Genomic DNA, 14,765 nt, shown 5'->3' with positions numbered 1-14,765 from the left:
GGAAATATGCTTCAATTCTCAACGAGGTATAGAGTCTATGATGAAAATGACAGAAAATCCAGCAGCCTAGTCATTAAGACAGTGAAACGGAGACCAGATCTGTGCTGTTTTTTAATCGCTTGAAATCTAATGATACACAAACACACACATTTGACTGAAATGAATGCATGCATTAAATCAATCTCGTGACAATATTGTGCTCTGACTTTGTAAACTATTTCACTGGATTTCAACATCAACGTGAATGTTCTGAATTGTTAACTAGACAGACTTTTCGATGTTCTACTTGTCCTTATTTTATCTATTTCTCTGGCTAAAACAGCTTAATCATTGCGAGAGGTGTGAAAACATCCCATCTGTCCACCCAGAGCCTGTTATGCCCTCCTCTCAATCTCTCACTTTGTTCCCTGCTGGGTTTGAAGTTCAGAGTTTGGACCCATACGCATTTGAAACACATTTTACAGCTATGCAAACAAAAGAATCAGGTTTACAGGCCGCCTGTTGTGTAGCTGTTAACCAGCGATCTCTCTTTCTCTCTCACACTTACTAATCTTATCTTTAGCACCTTTCTGTCTCCTCATCACCAGTGGAAAAGGCAGAAACCTGACTGACTGGACTGAATGGAGAAGGCCAGCTATTGGGGATTCAGAGACCTTCATCAACCCAGAATTCATTCTACCAGGTCTCTTGGTCTCTTGGTACGAAATATCATCATTTATCTTCAATGATATGAAAGAAACGACTCGATCCACTGCAAACTATTATAAAATATACATTTGTAAATCTATATGGCCACCTCAGTACTGAGTCTTCCAGAAAAAGCTCAATAGATTGGTATTCTGAGATATGTTTGCTCATATCTACGGAAAGTACGATAAAAAGCTAAATGCGTTTATTACAAACCCAGAACCCCCAAAATGGCCTCTTTGTTCTTTGAGAACGAGCACAAAGCTAAAAAAGTGTGCATAGCAAAAGGCAACTGTTACACTTATCACCTAACGTTCTCCAAGAGTCAATTGAAATGCAGTTAACAGGACACTGTTTGGGGAGGGCGTGTCTAACTCTCTGACGGACATGAGGAAGGGGCGGAGCCTGAGGGCTGCTGGGACAGCATGCAGGTTCTCCGTGGGACTCTCGGCTCGGGTTCGGGTGTGAGGCGAGTAGAGCTTTGGTTCTTGAGGTTGTTGAGCTCCTGCGTGGCCATCAGCGGTTTGGGAATGCTGACCAGGCAGAATGCAGAGCCGCTCTTGGGGATGAAGTTGACCTTGTTCCTATCTGGACACAGGAACTGTGGGATCTCCCGCGGAGGCCTGGCCCTGAGGAGATGTAAACGGAGAGCGATAAGACAGTGAGAAGCACCGACGCAGCTTTGAAGTCGATGTACGTGTTGAGCTATCATGGTTTCAGAGTGCAGATAAAGCAGGACATGCTGCAGAACTCACTGTGTTTCTTCTGTGAAGACCTTGACTCGCTCGCAGCCCTCGGGAGGCTCACGCTTGAACATGAAGCTGTTGTTGGGCTTTGGGGATGAGGCATATTTAGGTAGGGGTGAGCAGAGTGCCAGATCTGTGAAAAAAAATAAAAAATTGTTTTTTTTTTTTTACACTTGATAAAGTTACCTCTACAGTATGCCATTTCACACTACTCAAACTGTGATTTACCATGGGTTAAGAGTTAATTCTGGGTTTTCGTATACTCAGTGAAGCATCTTTTCTTCACTCAAATTGATCCACTTTGTTATATTTTCTCCTTGCTATGCTGACAATCTGTATTGTTTTTATAAACAACACAAAAGCTCCACAACAGGATTTCAGATATAACTTAACTTAGCTTAGCCTAGCGTAACTTAGCTTGACTTGAATTCACCTAACCTAGGGGCTATTTCATAAAAGTGGTTAAGAAAAGCGGGGATTAAAGTCAAAAGCCTGACTTCAATGAGCTGAACTAAACGTTCACGCTTAAATTGGTTCCATAAAAGCAAGTTGAAGATCATTTGATCTGACTAGTCTGAGTTCAGTTTAAATAATCTAGATCAGTGGTTCTCAAACTGTGGTACGTGTACCACTAGTGGTACACAGGCTTCCTTTAGTGGTACGCGAAGGAATGAAATATGTCATGTACATGCTACACACATTTAAAAAAATTTCAAAAATGATGGATATAATATGCTACATATGACATTTAGCCTATATTTCTGAAGTAATCTGCCACGTTTTTTGAACTGTGCAGAGTTGTAGCTGCTTTATTGGGCCCACTGCCCTACTGTATTTCAATACTGCTCACTTTGGTGGTACTTGGAGAGACAATTTTTTTCTGAGGTGGTACTTGAAGAAAAAAGTTTGAGAACCACTGATCTAGATAACTGCTCGTGCACGTTTCTGTCGTGAAACCTTAAAAGTCGAGCATAGATACATCGATTATGTTGTGTGTTACCATGGCAACTTCGAGAACTGAAAGAGCTCTGATATGAGACACAGCTGTTCACAGCGAGTGAGCCGCGAAACTGCAGATAGTTCAATAGGCTACATTTGTGGCAATACATTTTTAAATACAGGCTATTATTTTGGCGTATTAACATGAAATTAAATATTTGTTATAAAACATAGTAATTGTGCTTGACCGCGCGCATGTGCGTGAGAGAGAGGATTTGTGCTTACTGCCAATTGTTGCTTGCAAGGAAAAGTTTTAATGCATTGCAGGCTCACTGTAACATACAAAATGTTCTAAATGTAAGCACATAGGTTTAAAATAAACAAAGAGCCGTGCACCCACAAGCGGTGGGATTTTCAATTTGCTCCCGAATCTGCTGCAAATCGTTGCTTTCTCTTTGCCACTTGTTTCCCGCGGTGGGAAAATATCTTTACACTAAAGTGAGGCTACTGCTCAGAACGAATCATCTCATGATTATTCCACTCATTTTACAGCTTTAAAGTCATTATTTAAGAAAAGTAGTCTTCTTCTTTAAATTAGTCAGTGTCTGTCTTACCCCCATGCTTGTGTGGGTTTCCTCTAGGTTCTCTGGTTTCCCCCAAATCCAAAGACATGCGGCACGCGCTAGCTATGGGATGAATTGAATAAACGAAATTTGCCATAGTGTAGGAATTTGAATGAGTGTGTATGGATGTTTCCCAGTGAAGGCGTCCGCTGCATAAATCATATGCTGTATAAGTTGGCTGTTCATTGCGCTGTGGTAACCCCAGATTAATAAAGGCACTAAGCCGAAAAGAATAAATGTATATATATATATATCGAGAGAGAGAGAGAGAGAGAGAGAGAGCGAGCTAAGAACACCCCTCACAGATTTCTCTTTTAAATTAATATTTTCTACAGGATGCTTTACAATAATATATTTGTGCATATACATTAGATTATTCAGTACCAATGCAAAGTTAAAAAAAAAGAAAAAAAATTTATATATATATATATATATATATATATATATATATATATATATATATATATATATATATTAAATTTATTTATTTATTTATTTTTTCAATTTAGTGACTATAAAGTTTTAATCATTATTAAGAGGTTAAGTGAATTAAAATGGCATCAGATTAGGGCAGGTGAATGTTAACATTAATTTGAATAGGCTTGAACTTAACACTTAGCCAGAGAGTTAGCCTGCCCTGGACTAACTAAGTAACTAAGTTTGAACTATGGTAAATTTGATTTATGAAACCGAAACCGAAGCAGGGTTTCAGATATAACCTAACTTAGCTTAGCCTAGCTTGACTTATCTTAGCTTAGATTGACTTGACTTCACCTAACTCAACCTATAAACAACACAAAAGCTCCACAGCAGGATTTTGGATATAATTTAACTTAACTTAGTCTAGATTAACTTAGCTTAGCTTTACCTAACCTAACCTAAGCTGAACTAACATAACATAACATACCATATAAACAACCCAAAAGCTCCACAGCAGTGTTTCATATATAACTTAGCTTGACTTATCTTAGCTTTACTTGACTTCACCAAACCTAACCTATTCTAACCTATAAACAACACAAAAGCTCCACAAGAGGGTTTCGAGTATAACTTAGTTTAGCCTAGCTTGACTTAGCTAGCTTGACACGACCTCACATAACCTAACCTAACCTAACCAAGCCTAACTTATAAACAACACAAAAGCAGCAGGGTTTCAGATATAACTTAGCTTAGCTTAACTTAGCTTGACTTGACTTCACCTAACCTGACTTCACTTCACTTCACTGCAACTTTAGTCAGCGTTGTTACTATTAACAAAAACTACAACAATTCAAATAAAATGTGGCTTGGCTTAAAGCCCAATACATTTAATTAAGTGTCCGGTAGATAATTATGTAATATTTACATTATGCTTTAAGCTCCTAATAAAGTCTTTCCCTCAATACAAATTTGATCATGTTTAAAACAATGATCACTAAAAAATGAAAATATGTAATTAATTTACTCTCAAGCTGTGTACACTTTTTTTCAATAAAACAATAGAAAATATTTGTAGCTAAATTTGAAGTCCCTGGTGATTCGTAAAATGTAAGTTAGCAACAATAATCACTTTAAGATTCAAAAAAACAGTAACACTTAAGTTTACAGACCAACTCTCACTATTAACAAGTGGCGTATTACCAACCTATTTGTTTCTGCATAATCGCCATGATCTTAATCTACATCCCTAATCCTACCCAATACCTAAAACCAACTTCTACCTAATAAACTATTAATAAGCAGCAAATAGGTTAATCCTAGTCATTAGTCATAGTTAATCCTTTATTTATAGTGAGAATTATATAAAAGGCTATCAAAAAAAATACATGCAAAACAAAAACAATACCCATGGCTACTATATCTTTGCTTGGCCTAAATATGAGCAACCTAAGAGCAAATGTTTTTCCATGAACTATCCCTTTAAATGTGTATCCTGCACATTTTTACAGATAGATGGCTTTAGGGCATGTTGATCTGCCCTGAGTGTGTATGTGGGTGTGAAACACCGTGGGCTGTACCTTTCTCACGGCCGTCAGCCAGAGTCTCGTCCTCATGGGGCGATGGACTATCACTGCAGGACTCGCTTGGCACACTCAGGAATGTGGGCGATATGGACTGAGAGCGGCTGCTGCTGTTGCTGCCCGTTGCCGTGCCCAGGGGCGTCTGTGTGTCAATGCTGCGCTGGCATAAAGGAGGAGGAGCCCGATGCCCGTCTGGAACCTCTTGAGGCTGGCCAGAAGAAAATGCCAGTGTCATATACAACAGAACGCAGAAATACAACTTACTACACACTAACACTGTCAATACATACTACATAGATATTGAAATATTTGCAACTCACTTGGCCACAATCTCATTCAGGCAAGCTAAAGTGCTTTGTTATGTTTTTTTTTTTTAAGATAACTGCCATATCTTCTCTGGGCCACTATAGGCTCAAATCCACATTAGCCTTAGCTTACTGTGCCGTATATTCGCCATAAGTGGCCTAAATATGTAAGATAACTGGGCCACATTTTCTATATCTTCTATAACTGCACTTACATGTAAGCCACTTTAGGTTTAGACCCAGACTACCCTTAAATGACTATGCCAATATTTTGCATAGTGCAATATTTTGCACTGTGGCCCACATTTATTCTCCATCATTTGGGCCAAATTTATCATTTTTCACATGGGCCACTTTAGGCTCACATTCAGATTATATTTTGCCATAATTGCCAAATATTTGCCCTAAATGGCCCATATATGAATTTGAATCTTTGGCCCCCCTTTGGCATTGTACAGGTACCACCAGTGCTGCGTAACTGCCTAAAGTGGCCCACACTCGTATACTATCTGGGATTGATATAATGCAAGTCAATAGTTTTGTTTTTTTTAAGTCCAAATCAATCCTTTGGCTCTTAATTATATCTCAGTGTATCATCAGGAGACACAGGGAATGTTTTAGTATGCGTTTATTTTTAATTTCAATAATGGGTAACCATTGACTTGTATTATACAAAGAACAGGTTAAATATATGTCAAAAAATAAACACTGCCAATAAAAGGTCATTTGTCAGGAATAAATTTCTTAAAGTTATAGAAACTTAAACCTGTCATCATCTTAACCATTGATCATCATCAAAATAGAACTAAAAGTCTATTTTATTTCTTTATTTACAATATGTTTTTAGGCATTCTCTGAGGACATCAGATGATGTAACAGAGAACAATTTGTGCAGGATAATGTCAAGCACACTCACAATAAGTTGCTCCTCTCTGTCTCCTGTGTCCCGGATAATGATGCGCTCGATCTCCTGATTCAGCCCCTCCACACTGTTCCGGAAACGAGAGACGGAGGATTTGGAGATGGGAATAGAGATCAGGACGCTCTTTGGAATTGGAGCCTGGAACAGGACAGGATGGGAAGGTGTGATTATTTGCTGTATGTGATGTTTTGAAAGCAGCACATGTTGAACTGTTGATCTAATGGTTTGTGCATCTGCTTCAACTCAATGGAGCTTCAGTGAGAGATGGATTTCCCTTGAAATGATTTTATTCCATTCCCTATTTCTGACGTTACCAATAAAAATAAAAACAGTATATAAATAGAAAATATTTGCAGGTGCTGATAGCCTAGTGGTCAGTTCGCCGACATAGGCCCCGTTTACATTCTCAGGTCTTGATGCCCAATTCTGATTTGTTGCCTATATCTGATTTTTTTGCCTGTCCGTTTACACGTTCTTTTAATAGTGACCCATACCTGATTCATGTGTTTACACTTGGCTTACAATTTACGATATTGCACCTGAGTAAAAACGGGTTTTAGAATCTGCGCCACACTAGCCATGATTGAAGAAATTGTCTTGCTTTCAGCTCTGCGAAATATGCGCATTTCGCCTAACTTCAACATGACTTTGAAGTGGAGGAGGAGGGAGAGCACCGTCATTACAGCTTGCACCTATAGTTAATATATGGTGTCCTCCACCATTCAGAGGAATTTGTGGGTACGAGTGAGATCTCAGATCTGGTGGGAGCAAATTGTGGCAACTGATCACTTTCCTCCTCTATGTTTCCTCCATGATCCTCTGTTGTTGTTTACAGTGTTAGCGTTTCCACACAAGCTCTTCCTTCTATGTCATTAAACCGTGTACCACAATGTCTCAAGTTTAGAGACGTACAAAACGGAATGCCTCGATAAATCTGATCTGCCTGTTTACACATCATTGTCACATATCAGATTTATATTTGATTTATTCTCACATATGATGGAGGCCTGAAACCGATCTCTGAATATCCGCATTTCATGTTAACATGGTCAAAGAACAGATCTGATCTGTGTCATTTATGAGGAAAAAAATCGGAATTGGGTCACATTTTGCAAGTGGCAGTGTTAACCGTGCCATATAATTCAAGTGTGCTGCAGGTGTCCCGAGTTCGAGTCCATACTTGTGGACCTTTCCAATCCCATCCCACTCTAAGCCACCAATATACTGTCCTATAATAATAAAGAAAAAATACCAAAAAATAGATATATTTTTAAATAAAATCTAACAAATTTTTATATATTGTATTTTTTTTATATATATACTTAAAAACCTGTTACTATATATAAGAGACTTTTTTTTTGCTTTATTTAAATTTTTGTTTAAATATACAAACATTTTTAAATCACTTTTTTGCTCCCCCATTAATCTCTTCCTATATTTAACTCGGGTTGTAATTGTTTGGCGTGATTTTGCCAGTTACGATACGATACTGGATTAACATCTTTGTTGATCCTGGAACATCCTTCCTGTTAGAAAATCCATAGCTAATCCCAACCCCTAAATCTAACTGTAAATCATTCCCAAATTCAGAGAAGATTAACGATTGGATAACAATGATGCAGAAGCAAATAGGTCTAACTGTAAACTCAAACTTAATGTAAAGCGTAAATGTATCCCTTAAATCTGACTGAAAGGTTGTCACTTCCTTGGTGGAGTTATACTTACCGCTTTGATTAGTACCACGTTTGCAACAGTAAGTTATCAACTGAAACCATAATCACATCATTGAAGATAAGTGAATGTGTGTATGGCTGGTGTGTGTGATTGCAATCTGCATAGCACAGAGAGACTGCCTCAACACAACAACAGATACTGAAAAACCCTGAAGGAAAAACCCTGACTGAATGTGTGAAAACTTCTAGCCACAACATGACACAAACCCTTAACATACACACACTGAAATTTATACATGAAAAAGTCTACTTCAACATAGAGTCAACTGCATATGTTATACTTCAGCATATGGCTCGCATTACTCACAGCAGAACCACTATTTTGAGTTTAGGCTACTAGAAATGGAAACAGTGACAGAAACTGAGCAGATTAGGTTGTAGTTGAAGCTGATCGATAGCTGATTTACACTCACTTATTTCCTTCTTTATAAGGGGTTAGAAACAGTGGAATGAACAGCTAATTATTCTGGGTACATGTTTTACTTGCTAATACCATTCCTGCCACAACCCAGCCCTGAGAGACTCTTGCAACCCCCCAGTGCAGGAAAACCCCCACATAGTCTCCTGTTCAAACACATCTCCCATGTCCATTACACTTATACTGCTTGTGTTTCGACCAACTCAGGCTCATTCTGATTACATACCCCTATAAACATTTCTGGAGAGAGCGAAATACGTCCCAGGAGCTACGTTTTTCCACAGTTTTTTTTTCGCAAATTTAAAAGAGGCTGCTGTGTAGGCTTTTTTAGATCTCAGATTTCTCTCACGTTTGCCATTCGCGCCTGCTGTTCTTATATAAATCCACCAGAGGCCGCTGTCGACTGACTGACCAACAGACTCGCTGAGCAACAGACTGATCCTCCCACCCCTTCCCCTTCCTTAAACCCAACCAACAGTGTTTTAAAAAGCACTGATTGACCCGCCCACCCCTTCCCTAAACCCAACCACAGGGTTTTTAGAAAGCAATTCAGAAAACCAAGTCCCCTGATTATTAGCACGTTTCAGATTTTACCACTTTCTCACCCTGTTATTTACTTGTTCATTTAATTTTTTAGCTTTTATTTTTGATTCACCAGCTTTCTGGAACCGTTCTTCACTGGAAATCAAACCCCATTGTTGTGGTCAACTCCCCTCTGCGTCTCAAGTCTGCCGACTTACAAGTCAAGATACCGGACAAACTGGTAACAGTGGGAAAGCAGTCCATACGGAGGTAAGCAGTCAGCTGGTTAGCGAGAAAAGAAACGACGTCATACCACCCCGTAGCGTTCAATATAAAGATGAAATGCAGCCATACGTAGCTCTGGCTACATAGTTTGCAATCTACAGAAATGTATATTCGGCTACGTTTTCAGAATGAGCCTATGTTGGTTTGGACTGTAGGGGAAATTGGAGCACAGAGAGGAAACCTATTTGAATATGGGGAAAACATATAAACTCTAAACAAAAAGGCCTGCCAAATAATTCCTTTAAGTGTAATAACTCGATCACTCACTTTTCTTTAGCTTATACCCTGCTCTTATCAGGGCTCGCCACAGAGGAACGAACCACTAATTACTCTGACAATAGTTTTACACAGCGAATGCCCTTCCAGCCACAGTCCAGAACTGAGAGTACCACACCAAGTACTGGGAAAAAGTCACCCACTCAAACTCATTCACATACTATGGCCTATTTAGTTTATCCAATTCACCTATATCACATGTCTTTGGACTGTGGGAGAAACCTGAGCAACTGGAGGAAACCCACGCAAACAACTTGCAAACTCCAAACAGAAAGGCCTTCTTGTCCAGCCGGGACTTGAACCAGCAACCTTCTTGCTGTGAGGTAACCATGCTAACCACTTAGCGAGAGATGATGGTGGAGATTAAGTAAATCTGTTCTGTACATTTTTGATGGAAATGCATTTGAGGAAACCAGAGGTACCAAGTCGACCTATCACTGATCTCACGGTTGCGATCCCATCTAGTTGCGATGCTAGTTACATTTTTGCAACATAGGCTCATTCTGAAAATGTAGCTATATACATACATACATTACTATATATATTTCTGGAGATCACAAATTATGTAGCCAGAGCTATGTATGGCCGCATTTAATCTTTTAATCGAACGATAGGGGGCGGTATGACACTGTTCCTTTTCTCGCTTACCAGCTGACCGCTTACAGTTGCTTTTCCACTGTTACCAGTTTGTCCGGTAGCTTGACATGTACGTCGGCAGACTTGAGACGCAGAGCAGAGTTGAACACAACAATGGAGTTCGAGTCTGGTGAAGAGTGGTTCCAGAAAGCAGGTAGACAAAAGCTAAAAAATAAAAATAATCAAGTAAATAACAGGGTGAGAATATGGTAAAAATTGAAAACGTGGTAAAAATCAGGCTTTTTTTTCTAACTCTGCGGTAGGGTTTAGGCAAGGGAGTGAGCGGGTCAATCGGTGCTTTTGAAAACACTATTGGTTGGGTTTAGGCAGTGCTTAATTTTTTAATTGCATGTTATCCGAGGATGGAGAGGTGTCGCGCACGAGCGTGGAGAGCGACGGGGGAGGGGGGTGTTGGATGGCGGAGGGGTGTCGTGGATGAAGGACGAAAGTGAAGAGTGGGGGGTTGTTACGGACGAAAGTGATAAGGTTGGGGAGTCATGGAAGAAAGTAAAGTGAACAGCGGATGGGGGAGGAGGGCGGTTGAGAAGTGGGATTGGTAAAATCAGGTGCCAGATCAGATTTCAGAGGTGCCAGATCCGGCATGTTCTGGCACAAATTAAGCCCTCGGTTTAGGAAAGGGGGAGGGTAGGTTAGTCGATTGGTCAGTCAGTGAGTCATTCAGTCAGAAAACAGATAGTTGACAGTGCCCTAGAGTGGATAAATGTGAGAACAGCAGGTGCAAATGGCACTCAAAAGAGAAAATTGAGATCTGAAAAATCATACACAGTAGCCTCTAGTGATTTCGCAAAGATAAAAACTGCAAAAAACACAGCTCCTGGGATGTATTTTGCTCTCTCCAGAAATGTATATAGGGATACGTAATCAGAATGTTGAGGCGAACAACTATACTGATGTACAACTACAACCACTTGACCCAATAATGTAAGTTGGGCTTTACACTGGTACGCCCTTTCACACTCACAGATACATGGCACTGTAGCGTGATGGGCTCCTCTGCAGAGCAGTTATGTAACTCAGTCTCTCCATGATGATTTCTGAATCTCGCTTGTTTGCCGTGTCTCTTCATTCACACCTTACGACCACACCAGGACAACATGACACATGCAAACCACAAGCTTACTCCATTAAATCAGCATGCACATCGAGCAAATGTGCCATCTATGCTAACGGCTGTTGTGTGCCAGCTATTTTGCAACAGCTGAACATACATGTAAACTTCACCTTTCCAGAGAGTCCACTTCCTGTCATCCTGTCCAAGAAGGTCAGGTCTTCCTCCAGGACCACCAGTTTTTCTCCCTCTCTCTCTGTTCTGATCTCAGCCTCAGCTCATGCTCTGGATTTCAGCTTTTTTTAGGCCCCCTCCTTCCTGTGTCTCTTCATCATGTCTCGCTCTCTTTCCTCTCCAAGTGCATTTCTACATCCCACCCCCTTCCTTAAAACATTGCAAGCTATGGCCTCCCCCTCTCCTTTTCTCAGGGTCCGAGAAGGGAACAATGTGAGGGCATTAGCGGGACGTTGCTGAGAGTTGTGTGGCCCTGCGGTGGCCCTCGCTTAAAGCACGCCAGATCTGCTTCATTACCATCTCAAAAGAGCAAAGCAGGCTTTAAACTTACACGCAACATCTCCACTCTCCAGTGTGCATGTGTGCATTTAATCGGACATCATATTGTTTCAACATAAAAGTCGGCTGGAGTCTTTTCTTCTGGGCGGTTTGGTTGTTTATGCGCTCATCAGGATAGAAAACAGCTGAGAGAAGCCCTGACCCTTGGGGTCACCTCAAAACAATACATGATTTCATCTATTTCCTAGCAACTTTCTGCTGAGCGGTCGCTAGGAGGCAAATATTTGTTTACGTTTCAGATTTCCAGTGGCGTGCTGTGACATTAACAGGAATAATGTATGACCTGACCAAGATGAAGGACGACATGGTTTTTTGGGACCCCCAGGTCATTCCCACACTGTCTGACCAGTGGCGTCTCAGCAATTATGTCTATAGATGCCACAAAGGACTGCTAACAAACCAAAATAAAGCACTTGATCATTCAATGAAATGCCTGGTGGTAGAGAGCATATAACTGTGACATGTTTTCTTGAGAAATGATTAAAGAAAAATTATATTTGGTAGAGACTTGAGTTGATTACTGAATGAAGGCAGATATGAAGCAGACTGGTTGCTTGTAGAAAGGAATGGAGTTTAAGTAGACTATTCAGTGTTTCCTCTAGATTTTTTTTTAGCTGTGGTGGCAGGCCTTTTACACAGATCTCCTATGGCGTTATTTCAATGACAAATGTCATGAGCGCAGTCGTGATCGCATTCATGTAATACGAGCACGCAAATCTCTTTGCTTGCATGCTGATTTCCTGTTTGTGCACAAAACTATTTTGCATGCCCTCGAATATACTCTGCTCAAGTGCAGATTTTCTTGTGTGCTCTCAAATAAACGCTGCTAAAGTGCGATTTAGTGCATGTATGTCTCCAACATGTACTACACTAGCAGTGAATGTTATCAATAGACCTACAGAATGACATTGATGCTCCCTGAAGTAAAGTAAAACGGCCATAAACTACAGCAAGATAAAGTCATTGCATGCAGAACCGTAGACGTTTATCTATAGATAAAGTATAATTATGGATACTGTGTACATCAAAACTGAAAGCAACACTGTGCTTGCTGGCCTCACGCCATTGTGCAGCCCTGTCAGTCAGCCGGTCAGTCAGCATATACTGCACAGCACTACTACAGAAAACTTCGCTCTGTTATAATTCACTTTACATTTTTATAGGTGTGATTATAACCTGCTAGAGGTGTGTACCGACACTGGTTCAGTTACGATTATCATGCCATTGATTTGGTTCAATCCGATATCTCGGTGCATCCCGGTACATTGATGATGCTTTCCATACACAGTTTTATATTTCTTCACAGCAGCAATTCTTGTATTAAAATGTATAAATATATTTATATTTATATACAATTTGTAGTACAATTTGGTCCTTTAATACAAACAGTCAGATATATAAACTACCTTTAAACAACACAAGCATTTATAGCAAATAATATAAACAAATATAAATATCCCGCTCGCTTCTGATCCTTTACTACCAAGTTCTCTTACACCCCTTTTAGGGCCTACTCACACTATGCCATCCGTACTGTGCCCAGGCCCGTTTCCCGGATCGTTTGAGAAGTGTGAGTGCGCTGAATCGGGCTCAAGCACGGTTCACTTGGCCGGCCCTGGCCCGGTTGAAAGAGGTGTGCCTGAGCGCTGTTCACTTGGGCCACGCCAAAGCCCGAAACTGAAAGCGAGACGTGTTTTTAAGGGGCTGTTTCATATGGATTTATTAATCATTCTTACTGTTCACTGAACGCAAACTGCCGTAGATTATTTAAGACGTAAACTCCTCACTGCACGACAGCTGCGCACCTTCAGCAGACCTCCTCATTCCTGCAGCACGAGAGCTTTATGATTGTTTATGAGCGCCAAAAGTGGCGGATCTGTTCGGCGAAATATCTGACTGCGTGTCACCGCATCCCTAAGGACTGTTTGGCGAAATATTTGACTGCATGTCACTGCATATCAACGACTGACATGATATACTTAGAGAAATCTCCACTGTGCTGCTGAGAGCGCTTCTCACTAAACAGTGCAGCAGCGATGACGTAAGAGTGCTGAGGCCCGATTAGTGTGAGTGCGTGCCGTCGGAGGAGACGGGAGGGGGGACAAGCGTGCTTTGGCCCCGTTAGAGGCAACTGTACCTAGTGTGAGTACGGCCTAAATTGGTCACATGCTCAACAGAAAGGACTGCGATTTGCTCTTGCGAGTAGTGACACTGATAAATGGCAGCGGCGATCACAGCTGGTCCATGATAGACACGGTGGAGAAAACTCTACTGGCACACGCTCGTGTCTGTATCCAGAAGTATCGCTGTAGCAGCCGGGAGGAGAGGAAAAGGCACGCCAGCAGGTTTCAATTGCAGTAAAATAGGGGCTTCTGCTGTAAGTGCAAGTGGAAGACTGTCTAGAAAACACACATGCAATGAAACTGTGCAGTAACTGCATTTTTCAGTAGGTGGAGCGTTGTAAATACTCGTGCTCGCCTCCCTCGCCATAGTAAGCTACGGCGACATATTGCATATGAGATAAATGACGTCAGTACATAATAAACGATTATGATTATTCCTGAACCGATACCTATATTGCGGTGCACAGAAGAAACAATTAATTTTGACACCCCTATAACCCGTAATAAAAAACAGTGACAACTAAAGGTTTTGAATGAGAAGCTGTAATGTAGCCATGGTGGGAAAAATTGTTGGTGTGGTGCCCCGCCATGGAGGAATGAATGAAGCAGAAACCATGCTGTTTATACCAGTTATTAAGATAAAATCTGGCCAATCAAGTTAGAACCAGGGGTGTATTATTCACTCTGTTTTCTCCATTATTAAAATAACATTACTCATTTCTTTGAGGTTTACCTGTATAAAATTACTCTGTGATTAAGAAATGCAATGCAATAAAATTATTTAAAAAATATAGACATAACTAAATGTAATTTCTACATATCAATATACAGTATAAGTAATACATATATTATAAGTAAATTAAATAAATATAATTAAATAAAAAGAAAATTATATTTCAGTATTTAAT

General features: G+C 40.4%; 1 protein-coding gene across 2 annotated transcripts in view; it reads right to left on the bottom strand.

Annotated features, from left to right (window-relative positions):
• Positions 1 to 98: 98 nt before the first annotated feature.
• fam117bb (family with sequence similarity 117 member Bb) overlaps positions 99 to 14,765 on the bottom strand; it is a 93,793-nt gene continuing 79,126 nt past the window's right edge. Inside the window, exons 5-9 of one of the 2 annotated variants that reach the window (XM_068223260.2) lie at positions 10,105 to 10,257; positions 6,217 to 6,360; positions 4,993 to 5,203; positions 1,443 to 1,566; positions 99 to 1,316 (exon numbers count right to left, since the gene is read on the bottom strand). In XM_068223260.2, coding sequence (XP_068079361.1) covers positions 1,058 to 1,316; positions 1,443 to 1,566; positions 4,993 to 5,203; positions 6,217 to 6,360; positions 10,105 to 10,257 — 891 coding nt within the window. In that variant the 3' untranslated portion in view covers positions 99 to 1,057. The remainder of the gene's footprint in view (positions 1,317 to 1,442; positions 1,567 to 4,992; positions 5,204 to 6,216; positions 6,361 to 10,104; positions 10,258 to 14,765) is intronic. The other variant, NM_001128362.1, reaches the window with a different exon arrangement.

This window comes from Danio rerio, chromosome 9, assembly GCF_049306965.1.
Source record: "Danio rerio strain Tuebingen ecotype United States chromosome 9, GRCz12tu, whole genome shotgun sequence".
NCBI classification, from domain to species: Eukaryota; Metazoa; Chordata; class Actinopteri; order Cypriniformes; family Danionidae; genus Danio; species Danio rerio.
The sequence above is the reverse complement of the archived record's forward strand: the minus strand, read 5'-3'. Positions and strand labels throughout refer to the sequence as shown.